Here is a 24,552-nt window from a genome sequence, read left to right as displayed (position 1 = left end):
CCCCACCAAGACTTCTGCATTACCATATTACAACTTTGATTATTGATCCCCGAAAGGCAGAAACCTAAAAAATTGACCAGGCTGGATTTAGAATTACATTTGGCTGATATTAATATTTTCTTTAGAGGATATGCATGACTTCTTATTCTAAGTATTAAGCGCTTGGTTTTATTATACAGTGACGAAGTAAACCTCTGTTTTGTCAGCACTCTTTGAACTTTGCTTGAAGTCTGCAACATGTCTGCTTTTAGTCAAATATCATGATGTTCTCCTCTTCTAAAAGTCTCTGGGTAATGCGTCAGATGGGTAATACGTCAGGATGTCAAAATCAAAAGTAAAGAGGACTTGAGTGGAGTAGATGTTGACATTACCACCGGACAATTTTGGACAGTTGCCTAGACGTTGCCAAAGCCTTTTATGTATCTATTCCCTGTAGAAACGAGTAGAAATCTCTTTGGAGTGCATTTACAGAATACAAAAAATAAGTGTCTATCATTTCGGCTACAGATAATTACTGTCCGAGAACTAATACAGTGATGATCCACTATAGCAGTCATCAGGCACCAAACAGTTCTCTGACAGTCAGCTCAGACCTCCCGAAGACTGACAGAAAATGATATTTTTACAGTTCATAACCCATTTATAAAATTCAACTTCATCTTCTTGTGGTTGACAAAGTTATCAGCGTTAAGATTTAGTGGTTGTTAGTGGGTGGATGCATACTCAGACATCAGACTCCTTTCCTGGATAACACCGGCAACAGCCTTTAGAGGCAAACTCAATCTCAGGCCTCTCCAGAAGGACATCAGCTGAACTGTTCCATTCACTGATGATGTCTTCTACACGGCTGATGTAGAGAAGGGAGAGAAGGACTCCAAGGAACTGCCAAAAAGGAAAGAGAACAAAGAAATGAGTGCGGATAAGGGCAAAAACTGTGCACATTTATTTACAGATGTCTGAGTGGATCACACCGGCAGGTGTGGTTGTTGACCAACACTGGGTCATCTTGTAGGGAAGATAATACCCTTCTCTAGAGCTAAAAGAAAATATAAAAAACCCCAATTATGTATTCAATTAAAAAATAAAATCCTCCTATACACATAAAAACTCTTTATGGGGAGCAAGCTCATGTTCTGTTCAAGCAGAAATTAGCATCCACATTACACAATTCTACTCATGCACCATACATTATCCATGTTTACCTAATAGCCAAAGAGTAGCATCATGGGACCCCAAAGCAGTGGTGGAGTAGATGGTGGTGACAGAGCAGTAACTGGAGCCTGGACCTGCCATCACTAGATAAGAACCGTATGAGTTAAGCCCACCGCCACTTGCAGTTACGTGGATGAGACAGACAATTTAACACTGGCAGGAGCGCTTGAAATGATCAGCTTTCATGCAAAACCTTTACCCCAGTTCTGGTAGGACGTCCTCCCGCGCGCGCGTTCATCTCGGGAGGGGTAAAGGACCAATCACAGTGGCCCTTTACCATGTGATTAGCTGTATCCAATCACAGCTGTCACAGTGTAAACAGACTCCATTCCTTTGCTGGTTATCAGCTCTCCTTTCCTCACAGACTGTGTGAGGGAAGGAGAGCCAGATTTGTGAGGGGCACATTGAGTACAGTATTTTACACTGATACACAATGTCCTGATAATCCGTGCAGCCTCATCAGCGCACATCAGTGATGAAGAAACACTATATTTGTAAAATTTTATAACAAACAAGGTATTTTTTCATTGTACAGAGCAGCCCAGATCCTCCTCTTCTTGGGTCCCTTTTTGCAGCTCCAGGCTCCTCCCTTTAGTTGAGTGCCCCCACAGCAAGCAGCTTGCTATGGGGGCACCCGAGCTGCTGTCCATTCAGACACACAGCTGCTGTTCAGCCCCGCCCCCTCTCTCCTGATTGGCTGACTTTAATTGACAGCCACTGCTGTGTCTCAGCCAATCAGGAGGGAGAGTCCCGGACGGCCTGAGGGACTTGTGGACATTGCTGTACAGAGATCAGGTTCAGGTAAGTATTAGGGGGTGCTGCTACACACAGAAGGCTTTTTATCTTAAACGCATAGAATGCATTTAGATAAAAAAAACTTCTGTATCAAATGTGGGAACAACAGAATTTATAATAAAGGTATACTGGACAGCCACTGAAATATCTAGTGAATATTTAAAATGAACAAGGACACCAAGAGCAGTTTTGATAAAAAAAAAAAGCATAAAACAAAAAAAACTTTACTGGACATCAAAATACATAAAGCTTCTTACACATAAAAGTTACCATAAACATTAACAAGACTCAACCACACACTCCTATTCCCAATATCCCAAAGAAAGGTCAAAATACTTAAAGGAGGTTTTAAACCTCAGAAAAAATAATAAAAAAAAAAAAAAAAAAAAAAAAAAAAGAAAAACCTGTAAAAGACAAAAGCATAATGAGCTAGTATGCATTGCGGGAGCCGCCGTTCATGGCACAGGGCTCTGAAGGAACGGCACAAGCTAATTATCTTAAGCATGTACAATGTGTATGCAATAAATATCCTAAACAGTTACTCAACTTTTCATAGAGATGGACTGCTTTCTCCAAAATCCTCAGATCAAGTCTAAAGCAGACATGTTTTTCCATGTGTGTTCAAAAAAACAACTCTCCTTTGTCTGAACACATGCTTGTTTCAAAAGTTCTAAACACCACCTCCCCATACTTCTTGTTCCTCTCTTAGCTCCTAAACCAATTGGACTGGTTTATTTGCATATCAATGGCGGGGGCGGGGATCTAGCTTCTTAACATGGAATCTTACTAACAAAAACATTTTCTATAAAATCATCAAATATCTATAGCAACACACCTTCTGACTTTACAACTCCTTTAACCTTTATTTAGTGGAGATCAGAGTAGGAGTGGTTTAGTAGTTTAGCAAAAAGACAACTGGGCAGGGCTGATACCACTCAGTCTATAAAAATGATGTAGGTTATCAGCCCACAACAGGACCTAAAAACTTCCGAGCATTTCTGGTAGACAAACAGATACTTTTTTGTACTTTATTTGCATTGATCTACACTTTAAAAACACATTTTAAAAAAAATGCAGGAAAGAGATTTTACCTTTCATTTTCTCGAGTATCCCAGAAAGATGGCCCCTCTATTCTGAATAATTGCCACAACAAATCTTTTACTCCAGTGCTTGTAAATCTGTATTCTGTACCATTAAGTTGTTACACATTTTCACTGCGGTGACTATACAGGACTTACCTGTGGAAGAAGAATTCCTAGCAGCGCTCCAGCCATAATAGTGTAATTGTCCAAAAACCACATAATGACTGCATTGGTACAGCCCCTGGGATGGATGAACCTCTGAGCTTCCTGTCTCTGGAGATAAAAAGAAAAAAAAAAAAAATCAAAATCAACAATGTAGGAAGAAAGGAGTTCATTGACTAATGCTTTTGAAAGAACTGCCTGTGATGCCCACATTATCCAATACAATTCTCCCCTTGCTTGCTGGGCACTTTTACCCCCTTCCAGCCCAGGCCAGCTGTCAGCATAAGGAAAGGAGTGCCGATAACTGGCTTCTATTTACATCAGTGAGCAGTTGTGATTGGACACAGCTGATTTCATGGTAAAGAGCCACTGATTGGCTCTTTACCTCAATCTGTGATCAGGAGTGTCCTCCGGACACTGATCACAGAGCGCGCCACTCGCACCGGGCATGATCACGGGAGGCGGTCATAGGACGGCCCCTTAAAACGAGCTGACTGCGCTGTAGCTGTCATTCGCCCATAGTGCGGTCGACAAGGGGTTAAAAGCTTCAAATTAAAGTGGAACTTTGACATTACATTTTTTTCTGAAGGAGCCTGGAGCTCCTCTTTTTAAAGTCAGCAGCTACAAATACTGTAGCTGCTAACTTTTAATATTAGGGCACCACCATTTTGACTAAGGGAAGCCAGCAGTGAAGCCTTGCGGCTTCACAGCCGGTTTCATACTGCGCATGTGCGAAGCATGCTTTGCTTTATAAATAGGCCAGGTGTGGGGGAAGGAGGGGGGGGGTAGACTTTGGCTCAGTTTGCCAGGTACCCGCTCCCCCCCCCCCAGGAGGTGCCAAAAGTGGTAGTAAAGGGGGGGGGGGAGGGAGAGGAGGGAGAGGAGGCAGACAAGCAGGGCATCCCATTTTGGGTGGAGCGGTGTTTTAAGAAAAAAAAAAAGAAAAAAGCAAACAGGCAGGATTGTTAAAGCAGAAGAGATATACTATGTCTCTTCTGCATCAACCACTTCAAGACCAGGCCTACGGTACTTCTGACACTTGTTGCTTACAAGTTAAAATCAGTATTTGCTAAAAATTACTTAGAATTTCCAAACATTCTATATATTTTTTTTTTAGTAGAGACTCTGGAGAATAAAATGGTGGTCGTTGCAATATTTTATGTCACACTGTATTTGTGCAGCGGTCTTTCAAAATGTAATTCTTTTGGAAAAAAATACACTTCACTGAGTTTGCAAAAAACTATTAAAGTTAGCACAATTCTTTCTTCTATTGTGAAAGATGATGCTATGCCAATAAATAGATACCCAACATGTTACGCTTTAAAATTTCACGCACTTGTGGAATGATGACAAACCACAGTACTTAAAACTCTCCATAGACGAAGCTTTAAAAAAATGATAATACCAGTTTAGAGTTACAGAGGAGGTCTTTTGCTAGAATTATTGCTCTCGCTCTGGTGACCGTGATACTTCACGTGTGATTTGAACACAGTTTACATTTGCAGGTGCGACTTACGTGTGCGTTTTCTTACGACGCGCAAACACACGGGGACGGGGTATCCTTAAAAACATTTTTTTTATCATTTCATTTTTTTATTTTTACACTGTCCCTTTAAAAGAAAATAATCTGATCACTTTTATTGCTGTCACAAGGAATGTAAACATCCCTTGTGACAGTAATCGGCAGTGACAGGCACTCTAAAACAGTGGTCCTCAACTCCAGGCCTCGAGGCCCACTAACAGGCCAGATTTTAAGTATTACCTTGGGGAGATGCAGACTAGAATACTGCAATCACTGAGCAGCAAATGGGATCACCTGTGATGTAATTTAGTTATCTTGCAAACCTGGCCTGTTAGTGGGCCCTGAGGACCGGAGTTGAGGACCACTGCTCTAAAAGACCTGAAACCCCTCCTCTGCACTTCAAAGTATTTAAAAAGCCAAAATCAGCATTTTTGAATACTTTGGATTTTTTTAAATCAACGCCATTGGCTGTCAAGTAAACCGGAAGGAATGCCGCTTCCGGGTTACTACATCAGAGGCCTGATCAAAGCGGATTCCGGCTTTGTTCGGGTCTTGGCTGGTCGATTTGGCCTTCCGGTGGGACGGGATACCTGGGCAGAGCGGCATCCCCTCCAGCTGCTTGTGAGAACAACTGAGCGGCTGCTTAGCCAAATTGGTTGTTACCACATACTAGCTGACCGTCGGTTCTAAAAAACAGTACAACCGCTTCCCCAAAAAGACAGGTAAGTGCATTTGCGGGAGGTGGTTAAAGTTACTTACCTGCCTGTCTGCACTGTACACTGCGCTACGCATGCTCAGTGTAGAATTTCAACACTATCTAAGACGAGAACTTCTACTCATGCCACTAAGCACCCTTTCACACTGCTCGGTTTAAAAAAATAAAAATAAACACGGTAAAAACGCATTTGCGTTTTTGTTGCATTTCCAGGACATTTTCTATTAATTCTATTGAGTCTTTCTTGCGCTTTTAGCAAGCTAAAAGCGCAGCAAAAACACATTGTAAAAGGGCCCTAATTGTCTAAAGTTCAACACACGTTACAATCTGACTGTACAATCTACCAACAACTATGGGATGCAAGGGCCTGCCTGATTAGATGGAATCTTTTATAGTCCCCACTTTACATTAATGATTGTACAAAGATCATATGGTCGGATCGTAATGCAAATGGTAAGCTTACTTGAAGACAAGGAAGAGAATGAGAGATGGCACTAGAAATTGGGAAATTAGAGAAAAAAAAAAAGATGGAAATAATAGAAAAACAATTAAAAGTGCAAGCTGAAAAGTGAAGAAGAGGAAAACAAAAAAAGAAGGAAAAAAAAAAAAAAAAGAAAAAGAAAATCTTGGTGTGGACGATGAACAAAATAAAATGGGTCATTAAATATGTACATTATACTTCATGGCTTGGTATCCACACAATGTGTTCGTCACAGATGTCGTCTGCAAAAAAAAAAAAAAAAAAAGTTAAAAATGAACCTTAGACCTTAAGGATGTCCATACACTTGACAGATTCCTCTACCCACTACAGTGTGAATAACCCCCCCCCCCCCCTTCTTGCTGGACTATTGTATTCTGAGAACAACCAGAGCTGTCAAAAAACCCAAACAGTGGCTGCATCTCATTTCATGCAGCCACTGTTTGGCTGACAATTTTCTGCCCAGTTCCTTCAATTGAATGATCCTAGCTGGGAGGGGGACAACAGCCCTCCCACAAAGTGAATTTTGGCAGGTCCATCACGCCAGCTTTTCAGGCAGACCCTATCAGGTCACCCATTGTCCTCTGAGGGGAAGCAGATGTCAATGGACACCCGCCTGGCATCCGATCTGACAAGATCCGCTGAAAACAGAGGTATGGTGATATGTTCGCCATCTGTCCAGTGGTTTGGATTGGATGAAAACGCACAGGTGGTCCGTTTTCATCTGATCTCCCCATAGACGAGAGCATGTCTCTGACAGGTCATTCTCTGCACAGTGAGCAGAGACAAACCCGTCATCCGCCTGCTCAGCGGGAATCAACAGAGTGATCCCTGCTGAACAAGCAGAGTCCATCATAACGGATCCGCCCGATGTGAAAGAGGCCTAAGACTTTTCCTGTATTGGTCTATATGTGGCTACTTTTGAGAATGCTACAGATAAACTTGTCTACAGCAATAGGAAAGAAAATCCTGAGAGACATTTCAATTTACTTTTATGAGCTTCTTTGAAAATTCTTCTGATGGGGTGAGGGTGGTCACAGACGCAACGCGCGTGTGTGTGGTGAAGTCTGATGGGGTGAGGGTGGTCACAGATGCAGCGTGTGTGTGTAGTGAAGTCTGATATGGTGAGGGTGGTCACAGACGCAACGTGTGTGTGTGTGTGTGTGTGTGGTGAAGTCTGATGGGGTGAGGGTGGTCACAGATGCAGCGTGTGTGTGTAGTGAAGTCTGATATGGTGAGGGTGGTCACAGATGCAACGTGTGTGTGTGTGGTGAAGTCTGATAGGGTGAGGGTGGTCACAGACGCAACGCGTGTGTGTGGTGAAGTCTGATGGGGTGAGGGTGGTCACAGTATGCAGCGTGTGTGTGTGTGTGTGTAGTGAAGTCTGATAGGGTGAGGGTAGTCACAGATGCAGTGTGTGTGTAGTGAAGTCTGATAGGGTGAGGGTGTTCACAGACGCAACGTGTGTGTGCGCACTGTATAGTGAAGTCTGATGTGTTTCAGCACAGTCTAGGAACACATCCTCACTGGATTTTAAGCACTTGGCTCTACCATAGGTGTTACCGGCAACTTCAGTAGGCAGCTGGAAGTCCAAGATATTTTTATTCCCCCCACCCCCCCCCCCCCCCAGTTTACGTTATTCTTCCTTAATTTTTTTGTATAAAAAAAATTTATCAAGGGCACTAGGTTTGCAAAGCAAGTTGGGGATTCTAATAAGACAGTCACACACTTCCGGAACAGTTAAGACAATCCTTCTCTTCTGGGAAGGTGAAGGCCTATTTAGATTTAGGCCTCAATCCAATAAGCACTGAGGCCTGCGCGCTGTGAATTGACTGTTTATCTGTGCAGGCAGCTCATATAAAGCCAGCTATAGACGGTTTGAATCTCGGCTGGTTTAGCAGGGACTGGCCAAGATCCGAACCATGTATGGGCAGGCTAAAAGTACCCAAGTTGACTTGGGTACAACCAGCCTGTCGGATTTTACATGCGGTTGCAATTTCTCCAGGAGAGGAGGGGAGGGGAGGACTTGGCTCCCCCCCTCCAAACACAGTAGCTCCAACACTGTTGATGGGAAAATTCTAATGATTTTCTTTCCTGCAAATCTTGGTTGTAGGACAGAAAATCGCTCCATCTATGGCTGGCCCAAAGTAGAACTAAAAGGCAAAACTTTTTTTTAGTTTTGGATAGAGAAAAGGGGTTAGAAGGCTTGCCAGTCTTTATTGCTGTGTGTGCCCCCATTAGTGAGATTTACCCTCTCCATTTGTTCTGTTTACCATTAAAAGGGAAAGTAAAAGAAAATCCCAAACTTTTGGGTTGTCCCCAGAAATGTAATAGAGGGGAAATCTTACCATAAAGGAAACTAGTTCAGGTAATCTGGGGGTCCCCAAAGAACTCCCTTGATTTGCAGGGATTTCCTCTCACTTCCTGTTTGGCTATGGGACAGGAAGTGAAAAAAAAAATTGCCACAATGGGACACAGATGGCGGAAAAACAAAATCTAACATGGGTTATAACCCTTCCTTACTCTATCCAAAATGAATAAAAAAAAAAAAAAAAGTTACTTTAAAGTGTATGACGACTCAACGGCCACACAAACACATCCACTTCTCCTAATTTGACAAGCATACAGGTGTGGGTGAGCTGCCGTGAACGCGCACTGTCCCCAAAACACAAGTCAATATTTGCAATTTTTTCATATGTACTTGAACAAAGCATGTATGATTTAGTAAAGAATACGATAAAGAAGGTAAAAAAAAAAAATTGATTCCTTTTTTCTAGGCTAGGGAATTTGTTATACCCACCTATGCTGTGGTGATAATAGTCGATATGGAGTGAAGTATGTGGCATAGGCTGGTGACGAATATGCACATAAGTTATTGATCTTTAGGATTTTTGAAAGTGGACTAACATTCCTATCAGGGATGATTATTAGATAGATGGGTGTTTCCTTACCTTATTAGAGATGCAACACGTGTAGGGGACACCACAGGCAAGAGGCCCTGGAGCTGTACAAGAGTGGTACTCGTTCTTCTCCCAGTCCATGTACTCCTCTCCTCCACAACACTTAAACTGGAAATAAAAATTTCAAGCTCAGTGCAAATTAGTAAAAAAAAAAAGTTATAAATAAACCAACACCACACTGAATTTTCCATCTACACTCAACAGCACGGATGAACGGATCTGCAGTACATCAGATTGCATGCAGGTGCTGGATGACCGAGTGCCAGGTGGTTCCAACAGGACCACACACTGAATTAATTTCAGACATATTAGGGTTCATTCACACCATGTGTGCATTGAGCGCGCATGTGTTGGCATGCTGCGTTGCATTTTAAAGAGGAAGTAAACTTCCATCTTTAGGTTTTACCTATAGGTAAGCCTATACCCTAATAGGTAGTGTAAATCTCTCCTAAACATGCACAGTTTAGGAGATATTTACTGAGATAGCAGCCAGTTACGTCACTGGCTCCTGCGCTCTGAACGAACGGCCACCCGTGCCTTTTTTCCACAGCAATGTGCCGTGACTGACTGGCGGCTCCCGTGTGCATGCGCGGGAGTGACGTCATCACGGCTTCGGCCAGTCACAGAGCTGGAGCCGCGAACCCAGAAGGAAGACCGGGTAGAGATAGACGCTGCCTTCAGCGTTGACATTGCATCGCTGGAACACTTCATTTCCAGGTAATTTTAACATAATGTTTACAACCGCTTTAAAAGAAAAAAAAAAAAGTTTTTCTTTTTTTAAAAAGTTCACATAGCTTTATTTGTAAAGGAAATTTAAACCATCCCATTTTTCCAAAAAAAAAAAAAAAAACACCACACCACAACAGGCTGGTTTGTACAAAAGTCAAGAGATTGACTTCTGTACAATCAGCCTGCCCTTAGTTGGATCGGACCTCAGCTGAGCCCTGATGAACAGGCCGAATTTCGATCCATCTATGGCCGGCTTTACAGTTGGTATTCAGAAAAACAAAAACTGCTGTATTAACCACCCCCCGTCCGCGCTACAGCCTATATACGGCTGCAGCGCGGACTCAAATTTTCGGGAGGCCATTTTTAAACGGCCTCCCAGTGACACGCCCCCAGCGCGCTCCCGCGAGCGCGCTGCGGGGAAAATCTGTGTCGGCCGTGTCCAAGGGACACGGCCGATCACAGATCGTGGTGAATGGCCAATCACAGCGGCCATTCACCACGTGATCGGGCCGTCCAATGAGCGATGATCTCATATGTAAACATATGAGATCATCTCTCATCACCGGCGCTCCTTCCTCACACGGAGCCTGCAGTGTGAGGAAGGAGGGGGAGCCTCACAGCGCCGGGGACACAGGAGAATGTAATCAGGGCATCGATCACCAGTGCCCTGATTACTAAAGGTAAAAACACACACACAGTGCCCCCCCATCAGTGCCCGCCATCAGTGCCCCCCATCAATGCCCACAATCAGTGCCCATAGTGCTGCTAGTCAGTGCCCATCAGTGCCTGCTCATCTAGGCACTGATGAGCACTGACTGGCAGCACTATGGGCACCGAGTGTGGGCACTGATGGTGCTGCCCATCAGTGCCGCTCATCAGTGCCACCCGTCAGTGTCCAGTGCCATCCGCCAGTGCCCAGCAGTGCCACCTGTCAGTGCCCAGCAGTGCCACCTGTCAGTGCCCAGCAGTGCCACCTGTCAGTGCCGCCTATCAGTGCTCATCAGTGCGGCATATTAGTACCTCCTCATCAGTGCCCATAAGTGCCACCTCATCAGTGCCCATAAGTGCCACCTCATCAGTGCCCATCAGTGCAGCCTATCAGTGCCCATCAGTGCCGCCTCATCAGCGCACATCAGTGAAGGAGAAAAATTTATTTTCAAAATTTACTCGCAGAAAATAAGAAAAACTTTTTTTTTTTTCAAAATTTTTTGTCTTTATTCTTTTTTTTTGTAAAAAATAAAAAACCCACAGATGATTACATACCACCAAAAGAAAGCTCTATTTGTGTGAAAAAAATGATAAAAATTTCAAATGGGTACAGTGTAGCATGACTGCGCAATTGTCATTCAAAGTGTGACAGCGCTGAAAGCTGAAAATTGGCCTGGATGGGAAGGGTGTTTAAGTGCACAGAAGGCAAGTGGTTAAATGCCATTGACATACTGCACTGGGTCCCGGTATAATGCAATCGGAGATGGCACTACAGTAGCAACAATGGGGAATACCCCAAAGACCAACGTATGGGCCCCAAAGAGACACCCCAGAGGATGAAAGGGGGAGCAGGGGGGGGGGGGGGGGAGTAAAGAGAATCAAAAGAAAGAGAATAGGGCAGGGTATTTTTAATCTCAGTGATGCCACATTTACTACAAATTAATTGAAGGTCTTGTAATATGCCTCAGATAAAGGTTTTGATAAATTTGAAGCATTTAGTGACACACAGAAATTTGGGATATAAAAGTTAAAAAGCATTTTCTAGAGAGATTGGCTCAGGAGAATATTGCTGACAGAGAATACAAAGATAGTGGATAGAGAACCCATTCCACATTTAATCCAAAGCTGTCTTCTAATCAATACTTGGAGGTATTTAAAAATAGCAAATGAAGAAAAAACAATATAGCATATACAATTGGGACACAAATCATATTGTAATTCAATGTCATTAAAAATTACCCTCTCTCTTCAATCTGCAGCTGTTGTAATTTTCTGAAAATGCAATGCAATATGGCTACCTGAATGTGACATGTGAATGGGAATGTGTACAGACCACACCTTAGAAACATAATTTCCTGCTTGTGTGATTGGCTCACTAATTTTTCCAGAAGTCTGCCTAAGATACAAGTCATATTTCTGGCATCCCCTGCAACAAAAAAACGGATTTTTGTAAAATCTTACCGTAAAATCCTTTTCCCTTAGCTCATTGACAGACGTAGTCCTCTGTGATTCAACACCCTCGGGTTATGCTGCCCTCCACAGGAGTAGGACTAGACAGGAAAGAAAATCCTCTGGCCACACCCTAGGGGCAGTCCCCGAGGGTATATCCTCTCTCTCTTTGCTACAGCAAATCAGTTATGTCACAAAGCAGTGTTTAGAGAATTTAACCCAACCCAACTCAAAAACAGAGGGACGGGTACTACGTCTGTCAATGAGCTAAGAGAAAAGGATTTTACGGTAAGATTTTACAAAAATCCGTTTTTCTCTGTCGCTCATTGACAGACGTAGTCCTCGGTGATTCAACACCCTCGGGACGTCCCAAAGCAGTACCACAAATGAGGGGTGGGAAAATGGAAATCAAATCCAATCTAGAAGGCCCAACCGGTGCCAACTAGAAGTTTACAATGCTCATCCTCAATGATGAGACTCAACAGAAATTTTTCAACAGAAAAAAACCCTCGAGGTAGACCACCGGTCTCCTCAAATTGCGGCCTGCAAAACCTTGCGGCCAAATGAGGCATCCGCCGATGCCATCACATCAATCTTATAAAATTTTGTAAAGGTATGTACCGACGACCAAGTGGCCGCCTTACATACCTGGACTACTGACGCCTGATGGCGGAAGGCCCAGGAAGTACTGGGCGCTCGAGTGGAGTGCGCCCTAACAGGGAACGGAGGATTCCGACCCTTAATAGAATAAGCCTGTACCACCGTCTGTCTAATCCATTTGGAGATAGTCGCGGCAGATGCAGGCAACCTCTTTCTGGGGCCATCCGGGATCACAAAAGGTGAACCCGTCTTACGGAACGATTCCGTCGCCTTCAGGTATACCCTGATTGCCTGAACCACATCCAAGGAATGCAACGCATGTTCCCAATGATGATTGGGCTGAGGACACAAGGAAGGTAGTACAATATCTTCATTCAGATGAAAATCTGAAACCACCTTTGGAAGAAAGGATGGCTTAGGATGAAGCACTACCTTATCCCTACGAATCACTAAGTATGGGGACTGGCATGATAATGCGGCCAGTTCTGACACCCTGCGTGCAGACGTGATAGCCACCAAGAAGGCTACCTTCTGGGATAAAGTAAGCAAGGGAATCTCCCTGATGTTTTCAAAGGGAGGTTTCTGTAGAACCAACAAAACCAAATTAAGATCCCAGGGCGGTAAGGGCGCACGGACTGGTGGAGCCAGGTGCCGCACCCCCTGGATGAAATTCCGCACCAAGGACTTAGTAGCTAAAGGCTTCTGAAAGAAGATTGCTAATGCTGAAACTTGACCCTTGATGGTGCTCAAGGCTAGTTTCTGCTCAACCCCTTTTTGCAGAAAGGCCAATATTCGGGTCACCGAATAGGTACGTGGAGGAATCCCTAAAGATTCGCACCACGCGATATAAGTCTTCCATGTGCGATAATAGACCTTGCTGGAAGTCGCTTTCCTTGCTTTAATAAGGGTAGGAATAACTGAAGCTGACAACCCTCTGTCCTTCAGTACCTGGGTCTCAATGGCCAGGCCATTAAAACCAGCGACTGTAAAACACGATGGAAGATTGGTCCTTGAGACCGCAGACACTCCCTGAGACGAAGTTCCCAAGGAACGTCCGCGACTCGCATGTCCAAGTCGGGTAGATCGGCTTGACGAGGCTAGCCTAGAATTTCTAAGACCACTGGCGCTGACTGGATCTGAACCAGGCGGCCCTAGAGCTATCTGGTCCCGACCATCCGACAAAGTCTGATCGTTCTCCGTTCCCACACATTTATCAGACACCTGATTCCTATCAGGAACGGTGATCTCTCCTGGTTGAATCTCAGGGACCGAAGTCACCCGGCTAGAGGCTTCTTGGTCTGTCTGTTCAACCGGATCCGATTCTTGTGGGGAACTGAGACTAATCTTTGGAAAAGGTAAAGAAAAAAAGATCTGTTCAGGGAACGGTAACTACCGCTCCCTGTAGTACTTAAATGTTGGAAGGGAAGAATCGCACCGGTAGCAGTGGTCGATGCTCGATCTAATGCCCTGAATACCGGTGAAAACGTCCCCCCACCCTCAAGCCGGGTGGGGGCGCACCTTCAGGCTGTGTAATCCTTTGCTTCAGGTTTGGCTGAGTCTGTCTTTTGTTTGTCCGACCAGCCCTTCTTGAACCCTCCTGGAGGAGCCTTGCCCTTCCCGGTCTGCTGACCAGCATTTTAACCACAGCACACGTCTGAGGATTACCACTGACATAGATGCATGCCCTAATAGGGGGGTAGCATCCAAGGCTGCGTCAGACGAACTGTAGTCCTTGTATGATCTGTTCCATCAATTCAGATGTTCCCTGGGGGATATCTTTCCCCTTCAGGTCCTGGCGCACCAATCTCGCCCATTCCGTTAGTGTCTGGGAAACTAGACCAATGACAATTACTGGTCTAAAGGCTGACCCTATCAGGGAAAAGATAGTGCGGGACTCCGCTTCTACCTTCCGATCCACCGGGTCCTTAAAGGACGAAGTGTCCTCCACTGGAATAACCGTGGCTTTATTCAGTCTGGAAATAGGTGGATCCACCACTGGTGGTACCGTCCATTTCTTAATGAGGGATTCCTCAAACAGATAGCGTCTAGCAATACGCTTGGAAATAGTAAAGGTACGTTTAGAATGCTCCCATTCTTCTTTAATTTTATTACAAAAACACTTGGGTACAGGAAAAACCTTCACCGTTTTGGTGGGTTTGTTAGTACCAAAGGGAATCTCTGTTTCAGTTGCCTCTGCCGGTAAAACCTCAAGTCTTAAGGTTTCCCGAACCGCCACAACTAGTACGTCCACCAATGCTTCTTCCCGAATTATGGCGGAAGCATGAACGTCCTCCTCACTGTCTGAAGGAACTTTACCTGAGACAACAGCCCTTGCAGAGGGACCTGCAGCTGCAATGACCATCTCAGAATCTGAGTCTGAAGTGTCAGATAATATAGGGGTAGGCGGGGGTCGCTTTCTTGACCCCCGTCCCTGACAGGCCGTCTCCACCCGAGCCACCAAAGACTCCAAAACTGCTGTAAATGCATCTATACTCTGTGCACCGGCGGGTCCCGCAGCCCCCTCGAGGGAAACAGGTGGGGTTACCTGTGTGGCAGGGTCCATGATAATTCCAGTTACTACCCGGAAAACAATCAATCCAAAAAGAAATAAACTTTTTCTTTTTTTTTTTTTTTTCAGACCCCCAGCGCCACAAAGCCCCTCACTGTTACCTGCTTAGGGACCCCTATCGAGCGAGAGAGAGAGAGAGATAGACCCCTAGGCTCACCACTTGATGCTCAGAGTTTACTGCAACTTGTCTCAGCACTGTCTAGAACAGACAGGAAGTCTCTTGGCTGGCTGCCTGGGAAGAAAGGAGGCGGCTCCGCCCCTCTGTACGCCTTCCGGCGCCTCCCCTAGCTCCACGAGGTGTTTGAGTCACCTCAAACATGGCCGCCCCCATGCTGGAGACACGAGGCTACGCCAAAATGGCGGCCTCGTGCGATCTACCAAAAATGGCGGCGGCCTTTTACAGGCTAGCGGCGTGACTGCAGAGTATCTCGGCATCAATAAACCTCTCTCTACATGGTGATCCGCGTGGCCGGCGGTACCGGACCCTGGCGGACCACGTGGCCATCGGGAGGCATGCTTTTGCTGGAGGAATGCCCTGGAAAGCAGTATACATGTCCTGTGGCTTCTGACAGGTAGGATACCATATCTATCACAGTAAGATTCTAGTACTGCCACTGATTACAATCACTTAAACATACTTGCAATTAGATTGTCAGCTCCCAAACCAAGCCTCCTGGCTTTTTGTACACAAAAATCACACTCAATAGGAGAATCTGTGCCATGTTATAGGATAGAGGGGAACCCATCCTTACCATACAGAGAGGGGCCCGCGTTCACCACAAGACCCGTCAGGGGAAAGGGGGGAACATACTACTCACCATACCGGAACCAGGCGGGCGCCAACTCCTGACAGTACCCCTCTCCACCGGGGTGGGAGGGCTGTCGACCAATACGGACGCCGTGACTCATGGTCTTTGGCATTTCAGCGAGACGTTTAACTCGCAGGGTCAGTCCCCGTCCAGTGGAACTATGTCGCGGCCGACCCAGCACGGAGCTATGGCCTGCACGCGCTCGCAGGCTGAACTGGGGTGACCACTGGATCTCAACATCCAGCCCGTCGCCCAGTTCAGCTTTCTTGCTTGAAGATCTCACAGGAACACTGGAGAAAAAAGCTGTCTAACAAAAAATCTAAGAAAAAAATCCTGCCAGGACCGAAGATCCCAGCAAGGTATCTAGGTCCTTACTCCTGACTAGACAGAAAAAAACTGATTTGCTGTAGCAGAGAGAGAGAGGATATACCCTCGGGGACTGCCCCTAGGGTGTGGCCAGAGGATTTTCTTTCCTTTCTAGTCCTACTCCTGTGGAGGGCAGCATAACCCGAGGGTGTTGAATCACCGAGGACTACGTCTGTCAATGAGCAACAGAGAAATGTAGTTTTTGGTGAGATCCTCCCAATAGGAACACGTCTAAAGGGATGCAAGCCCAGCTTTCCTCAGAGCCCTGCAGCTGCCACAGCTGATAGATAATTATGAAACCACTCCCATTATACTCAATCAGCACAGAGGAACAAGCAGGGATTTCTTCAGAACAAAAAAGGTAGGAATCTGCAACAAAAATGGATTTTTGTAAGATCTTACCGTAAAATCCTTTTCTCTTAAGCTCATTGACAGACGTAGTCTTCTTGATTCTCAAGAGCTGGGTTATGTTGTCTCCGCAGGAGTAGGACTAGGCAGAAAGACAAAACGTTCTGGCTCCACCTTAGGGGCAGTCCCTGAGGGTATATCCTCCCTCTCTCTGCTACAGGGAATCAGTTCTGTTCTAAAGCAGTAACAGAGAATTTAACCCAACCCAACTCAATGATAGAGGGGCGGGTACTACGTCTGTCAATGAGCTTAAGAGAAAAGGATTTTACGGTAAGATCTTACAAAAATCCATTTTTCTCTATCGCTCATTGACAGACGTAGTTTTCTTGATTCTCAAGAGCTGGGACATCCAGAAGCAGTGCCACAAAATGAGGGGTGGGATTGACAGAATCAAAATCCAATCTAGAAGGCCCAACCGGAGCCAACCAGAAGTATCAAAGGACTCATCGAGTAAACAGATGAGACCTACCCCACAAATCCTCGAGGTAGACCAACAGTCTCCTCAAACAGTGGCCTGCAGGAACCTTGCGGCCAGAAGAGGCATCTGACGATGCCATCACATAAACCTTATACAATATAGTAAAGGTATGAACCGACTACTAAACAGTCGCCTTGAAAACCTGAACCACTGATGCCTGATGGCGGAAGGTCCAGGAAACTCTAAGCGCCCGAGTAGAATGCGCCTTAACAGGGAACGGGGGATCCCGACCCTTAGATAAAATAGGCCTATACCACCGTCTGTCTGATCCATCTAAAGATGGTCGCAGCAGAACAGGCAACCCCTTCTTAGGGCCATCCGTGATCACAAACAGTGAATCCGTCTTACAAATTGAATCCGTAGTATTCAAGTATATCCTGATCGCCCGAACTACATCCAAGAAATGCCATGCAAATTCTCGAGGATAATTGGGCTAAGGACATAGGAAGGACAATACACTGTCCTTATTCAATGAAACTTTGAAACCACCTTAGAAGGAAGGATGGATTCGGATGAAGAACAACCTTATCCCTATGAACCACCAGATCTGGGGAACAACAGGATAATGCAGCCAGTTCTGACACCCTGCGTGCAGAAGTGATAGCCACCAAGAAGACCACCTTCTGGGATAAAGTAAGCAAGGGAATCTCCCTGATATCTTCAAAGGGAGGTGTCTGAAGAACCGACAGCACCAAATTAAGATCCCAGGATGGTAACGGCGCGTGCACTGGCAGAGCCAGGTGTCGCACCCCCTGGATGAAATTCCGCACCAAGGAATGAGTAGACAAAAGCTTCTGAAAGAAGATAGCAAATGCTGAAACCAGACCCTTGATAACACTCAAGGCCAGCTTCTGCTCAACTCCCTGTTGCAGAAAGCCAATATTCGGACTACCGAATAAAGATGTAGATGGAACCCAAGGGATTCACACCACACAATATAAGACTTCCATGTACGATGATAATCTTACTGGAAGTCGCTTTCCTTGTTTTAACTAGAGTAGGAATAACTGAAGCTGACAATCCCTTGTCCTTCAGCACCTGGGTCTCAATAACCAGGCCGTTTAAAACCAGCGATCGTAAAGCAGGATGGAAGATCGGTCCCTGAGACAGTAGATCCTCCCTGAGAGGAAGTCTCCACGGGACGTCCGCCATCAGTCTGACCAAGTCGGCGTAACAAGCTCGACGAGGCCAGTCCGGAGCTGCCAGGATTACTGGAATTCCTTCCTCCTCTATCCTGCGAAGAAGTCTTGGCAGTAACCCAAGAGGAGGGAAGGCATACATTAGCTGGTATTGCCCCCACGGGGCGATCAGTGCGTCTGCGGTTTCTGCTAGAGGATCGCGGGAGCGAGCCACGAATCTCTGAACTTTCCTGTTGAATCGAGATGCCAACAGATCCACATCCGGGGTGCCCCACCGTAGGCACAACTGGTGGAAAACGTCTGGATGGAGGGACCATTCCCCCTGATCCAGAGTCTGACGGCTGAGATAATCTGCCTGCCAATTCTCCACCCCCGGAATGAACACCGCAGAGATTGCTGGAACAAATCGTTCCGCCCAGCGAAGAATGCAAGCCACTTCTTTGGCCGCTCGGACACTCTTGGTGCCCCCTTGGTGATTGACATAAGCCACGGCCGTGGCGTTGTCCGACTGGATCCGAACCGGGCTGCCCTGGAGCTGCTCGGTCCAGTGAATCAGACAAAGTCTGATCGCTCTCAGTTCCAATACATTTATCGGTAACCTGGATTCTTCCGGGGACCAAAGTCCCTGGACAGATAACTGACCGAGAATTCCTCCCCATCCGGATAGACTGGCATCCGTGGTCACTGTCGTCCAACATATTGGCAGAAATGACTTTCCCTGGCTGAGCATCGGAGACCGAAGCCACCAGACCAGAGACTCTCTGGTCTGTTTGCTCAATCGGATCTGATTGTCCAGGGATTCCGGATTCCGATTCCATCTGAGAAGAATCTCTTGCTGAAGAATTTGGGTATGGGACTGGGCAAATGGGACTGCTTCGAAGGAAGCCACCATCAACCCCAGAACCCTCATGCAAGTCCGAAGGGAAGACCAGCTGTTGGATAGTAACAACTGGACTGCTGATTGAATCTTTCGGAGTTTCCCTACCGGAAGAAAAAACTCTTGTCCTGACTGTGTCTAGAATTAGACCCAGATATTCGAGCCTCTGGGTGGGAACCAGAAATGACTTTTGCTGGTTCACCAGCCACCCGAATTCCTGTAAAGAAATCATAGTAATTTCTATGTTTTGTAGCAGGGTCTGAAGAGACTCTGCATGAAGCAGGAGATCGTCTAGGTAACCTAGAATCGATATGCCTCTTTGGCGCAGAAGTGCCAACATTGGGGCCAACACCTTCGTGAAGACCCGCGGAGCCGTGGCGAGACCGAAAGGTAACGCCACAAACTGATAGTGGTTCTCTTCTACGGAAAAACGTAGAAACCGCTGATGTCCTGCGAAAATGGGAATGTGAAGATATGCGTCCTAGATGTCTATGGACGCTAGGACATCCCCTGGATGCAGAAAGGCTGCTACTGTGCGAATGGACTCCATTCTGAATCTTCTTATGTTGACAAAAGAATTGAGTGCCCTTAAGTCCAGAATTGGACGCACTTTGCCCTCTTTCCTGGGTATTGTAAATAGGTTTGAATAAAACCCTTGAAACCGTTCTGTCCAAGGAACGTGGAGTACCACTCCTTGTTGTAGTAAATCTGTGACTGCTCTCCGCAGATCGTCTAAACGATCCGGGGATAGTCGGCTATTGGAAGGGAAGAATCGCGCCAGTGGGAGAGATCGAAACTCGATCTTGTACCCTGACCTTATGACTTCGCAAACCCATCTGTCCGGGATTCTGGAAAGCCATGGATCCGGGAACCGGCGAAGACGTCCCCCCACCCCAGTTATGGGTGGGGGCGCACCTTCAGGCTTTGGACGGTTTATCTTCAGGTCTGGAGGGGGCGGGCTTTTGCTTGCCCGACCAACGACCCCTGACGCCTCCTGCAGGAGCTTTGGAGGACTTAATTTTTTCACCCGCGGGACGAAAAAACCTCTTGTGAGCAGAAAAAGAAGGCCCTCGTCTTTGACGAGTTCCTTTACCTTTAAAATTTTGCGGTAAAAAGGTGCTCTTTCCACCCGTGAGATCCTTAATGATCTCATCTAAGTTGGCTCCAAATAGACACTCTCCTAAAAAGGGGATATTAGCCAATGCTTTTTTGGAACCTTGGTCGGCTAACCAACCTTTTAGCCACAGTGTACGCCTGAGAACCACCGCTGAGACAGATGCTCGCGCCAATAATGAAGTGGCGTCTAACGCCGCATCACACACAAAACTGTAACCCCTGTATCATTTGTTCCAACGAATCTGATACCGCCTGAGGGACCGCTTCTAGGTCCCGGCGTAACCACTTGGTCCATACAGTTACAGCCTGCGAAACCAGACCAATAGCAATTATTGGTCTGAAAGCTGATCCAATCAAGGTAAACATGGTGCGAGACATAGCTTCTATCTTGCGATCCACTGGATCTTTAAAAGACGGAGCGTCTTCTAGAGGAATAACCGTGGCTTTATTCAATCTAGCAATTGGTGAATCCACCACAGGTGGTTCTGTCCATTTCTTAATGAGGGTTTCCTCAAACGGATAACGCCTGTTAATGCGTTTAGAAATAGTAGAAATGCGTTTTGGCAGACTCCATTCTTCTTTGATTGGATTGCCAAAACATTTGGGCAATGGAAAAACCTTCGCCACTTTGATGCGTTTTTTAGTCCCAAAAGGGATACAGTTTCAGCTATTTCTGACGGAATACCCTGTAATCTTAAGGTTTCTTGAACAGATACAATGAGTGCGTTTACCAACGCTTCCTCTCTGGCTATGGCTGATGCCCGTAATTATTACCAAAAAGTTCTGGCGCTACTCCAAAATGATGAAGTCCTGGAATGTCCCTTCACAGAAAATACACAAAAACCTGTAAAGTTCATGTATTGAAGGTGTATGGGAATAGCAACACTGTTCGCCCAATTCCTGATGTAAGACAGCATAGAACATGTAATGGAAATTGGATATAGGAGATGGCGCTCAGTGTGCATATAGTAATAAACCCCAATATGGACTTAGATGGATAGTCTCATAAGTACTTTATTAAGATGATCCAAGGGTAAAGCATATTATGAATAAAACAAGGTCAGTCCTACCACCCCTTGTAGCCTCTGGACATTCACACCGATGGTAATGTGATCCTGTAGGAGACCGGTGGATGATGTTAAGAGCCGGTTGTCAGGTGGGGTCGCAGGCAGGAGAGCTCGGTTGGTCTGATGTGCGGCCGCTTCCTCAGACCGGAGCTTCTGTGTTACGCTCCCTCGGCACCCGACAAGAGCCTCGGGAGTCGCGCTTTGATGACGTCACTGCACGGGACCGAAGATCCACAGCCAGCCGGCTTGGAGGAATACTAGGATGTCAGCACGGATGGGGGACTGGTTGAGTTTGCTTCTGAAGAGCCTCCCGATCGCCACAACGACATGTTTCGCTACAATAGTAGCTTTATCAAGTTGTGGCAAGAGGCGATCGGGGGCTCTATAAAGCCGAAAAATGGGCGGGGTTAGGCACAATGGCCAATAAACTGACCCCAAACAGCTGAATCAGAAATAGCATTAAGAGATCAATGAGAAAATAAAAAAAATGAAAAAATAAATAAAAAAATGGAAAAAGGGGGGAATAAAGGTGTAAAAAAAATCGGAACCTTTTTCCCGATTTTTTTTAGGCTCTTCAGAAGCAAACTCAACCAGTCCCCCATCCGTGCTGACATCCTAGTATTCCTCCAAGCCGGCTGGCTGTGGATCTTCGGTCCCGTGCAGTGACGTCATCAAAGCGCGACTCCCGAGGCTCTTGTCGGGTGCCGAGGGAGCGTAACACAGAAGCTCCGGTCTGAGGAAGCGGCCGCACATCAGACCAACCGAGCTCTCCTGCCTGCGACCCCACCTGACAACCGGCTCTTAACATCATCCACCGGTCTCCTACAGGATCACATTACCATCGGTGTGAATGTCCAGAGGCTACAAGGGGTGGTAGGACTGACCTTGTTTTATTCATAATATGCTTTACCCTTGGATCATCTTAATAAAGTACTTATGAGACTATCCATCTAAGTCCATATTGGGGTTTATTACTATATGCACACTGAGCGCCATCTCCTATATCCAATTTCCATTATATGGCTGATGCCGAAACATCCTCCTCACTGTCTGAAAAGACAGTACACGAGACACCAATACCAGATGAAGTACCTGCAACTGCAGAAATAGGCTCAGAGTCTGAATCCGAGGTTTCAGATAATAAGGGGTTAGGCGGGGGTCGCTTACTTGCGCCCTGTCCCTGACAAGCCACTTTCACCCGGGACACAAAAGTTTCCATAATAGCGGACAATGATTCAATCGTCAGTGGGGTGCTGGAGGATCCCGCAGACCCCTCGAGGGGATCCGGAGGAGATACATGAGTGGCAGGGTCCATGTTAATTCAGGACACCTTTGCCAGAAAACACAAAAAAACTTTTTTTTTTTTTTTTTTTTTTAAATAAAAAATACCTCTTTTTTTTTTTTTTTTTTTTTTAAATAAAAAATACCTCTTTTTTTTTTTTTTTTAAAATCTTTTTTTTTTTTTTATGTGTCTCCCCCTAGCGCAATAGCGCCCCTCAGAGTACCTGCTTCTCGATCCCACAGAGAGAGAGAGGGACCCCCAAGGCTCACCAACCGATGCAGTGAAGTTTCCAACCAACTGCAGTCAGCGTCTGTCTTTTACAGACTGGAAGGAGCTGTTGCTTTTTCCCGGGTAGAAGGACGTGGCTCCGCCCCCTGTGTACGCCTTCCGGCGTTCCCAGCTCTCCACGAGGTAGCTGGGCTCATGAAACATGGCTGCCCCCATACAGGAGACATTAGACTCCAAAAACATGGCGGCCGGCGTGACCTGAGGACATGCATGCACCTGGTCTACGGCAAAATGGCGGCGGACCGCCGAAATCGTTTTTCCCAGCACATCCACCTGCATCTCTGCTGAGTGGCGATTGATTGATCTACAGGAGATACACTACAAATAAGGTAGGATTATACCTCCTATGTCTGCTGTAATGCTACAGTCTGCTGGGTAGAGTGTTAGCTCTCAAACCAAGTCCACTTCCCACAAACACATACTGTATTTACAAGGGGGACTTTTAGTGTCAGATATATACTGACCATGTATGGAGGGGCCCATAATTCATACTGCCTCATAACGAGGAAGAAAAAAGGGAACGTTTACTCACCATACCGAACCGACAGGCACCCTCTCTTCACAATACCCTCTCCACTGGGGTGGGGGGTTGTGGACCACTCCGGACGCCTCGACTCTCTGGTTTCTGGCGTCCAAGCGAGACTTTTAACTCGCAAGGTCAGTCCCTCCACTGGGACTCCGTCGCGGCCGACCCAGCGCGGAGCTCTGGTCTGCACGCGCTCGTAGGCAGAAACCGGGGTGACCACTGGATCTCAACATCCAGCCCGTCGCCCGGCCCCGCATACTTACTTGAATGTGTCGCGGCCGACCAAGCGCAATGCAATGGTCTGCGCGCGCTCGTAGGCCGGCTGGGGTGACCACTAGTGTCGCCCAGTCCGGCGTCTTTGCTTGAAGATCTCACAGGAAAAACACTGGAGAAAAAACTACCTAAAAAATATTTCTTCTAAAGAAAAAATCTTGCCAGGACCAAAAAGATCCCAGCAAGGAACTTAGGTCCTTACTCCTGACTAGACAGAAAAAAACTGATTCCCTGTAGCAGAGAGAGGGAGGATATACCCTCAGGGACTGCCCCTAAGGTGGAGCCAGAACGTTTTGTCTTTCTGCCTAGTCCTACTCCTGCGGAGACAACATAACCCAGCTCTTGAGAATCAAGAAGACTACGTCTGTCAATGAGCGATAGAGAAAGTTTGTTAAAATCCTTGTAATGTACATAGATCACCCAGAGGGGAATGTTTTTTTCTCAAAAAAAGTGGAGTTAAACTTTAAATCCATGGTGGAGCAGGATATTAGAATGAGTAATGGTCAAAATTAAAAAAGAAAGGGAATTTTCAAAAAGGTTTAAAAGCGTTGGAAGAGAGGAAAGATAAATGGATTTTTGTAAGAACTTACCGTAAAATCCTTTTCTCTTAAGCTCATTGACAGACGTAGTCTTCTTGATTCTCAAGAGCTGGGTTATGTTGTCTCCGCAGGAGTAGGACTAGGCAGAATGACAAAACGTTCTGGCTCCACCATAGGGGGCAGTCCCTGAGGGTATATCCTCCCTCTCTCTGCTACAGGGAATCAGTTCTGTTTAAAGCAGTACAGAGAAATTAACCCAACCCAACTCAATGATAGAGGGGCGGGTACTACGTCTGTCAATGAGCTTAAGAGAAAAGGATTTTACGGTAAGTTCTTACAAAAATCCATTTTTCTCTATCGCTCATTGACAGACGTAGTCTTCTTGATTCTCAAGAGCTGGGAC

General features: G+C 46.0%; 1 protein-coding gene across 1 annotated transcript in view; it reads right to left on the bottom strand.

The window, feature by feature from the left end:
- Nucleotides 1–397: 397 nt before the first annotated feature.
- TSPAN15 (tetraspanin 15) overlaps nt 398–24,552 on the bottom strand; it is an 82,842-nt gene continuing 58,687 nt past the window's right edge. Inside the window, exons 5-8 of the mRNA XM_082264532.1 lie at nt 8,918–9,034; nt 6,161–6,211; nt 3,246–3,362; nt 398–882 (exon numbers count right to left, since the gene is read on the bottom strand). Of these exons, the coding sequence (XP_082120658.1) occupies nt 724–882; nt 3,246–3,362; nt 6,161–6,211; nt 8,918–9,034 (444 nt within the window). The 3' untranslated portion in view covers nt 398–723. The remainder of the gene's footprint in view (nt 883–3,245; nt 3,363–6,160; nt 6,212–8,917; nt 9,035–24,552) is intronic.

Source organism: Pelophylax lessonae (genome assembly GCF_965119305.1).
Source record: "Pelophylax lessonae genome assembly, chromosome: 7".
NCBI classification, from domain to species: domain Eukaryota; kingdom Metazoa; phylum Chordata; class Amphibia; order Anura; family Ranidae; genus Pelophylax; species Pelophylax lessonae.
This window is presented reverse-complemented; position numbering and strand designations above follow the sequence as displayed.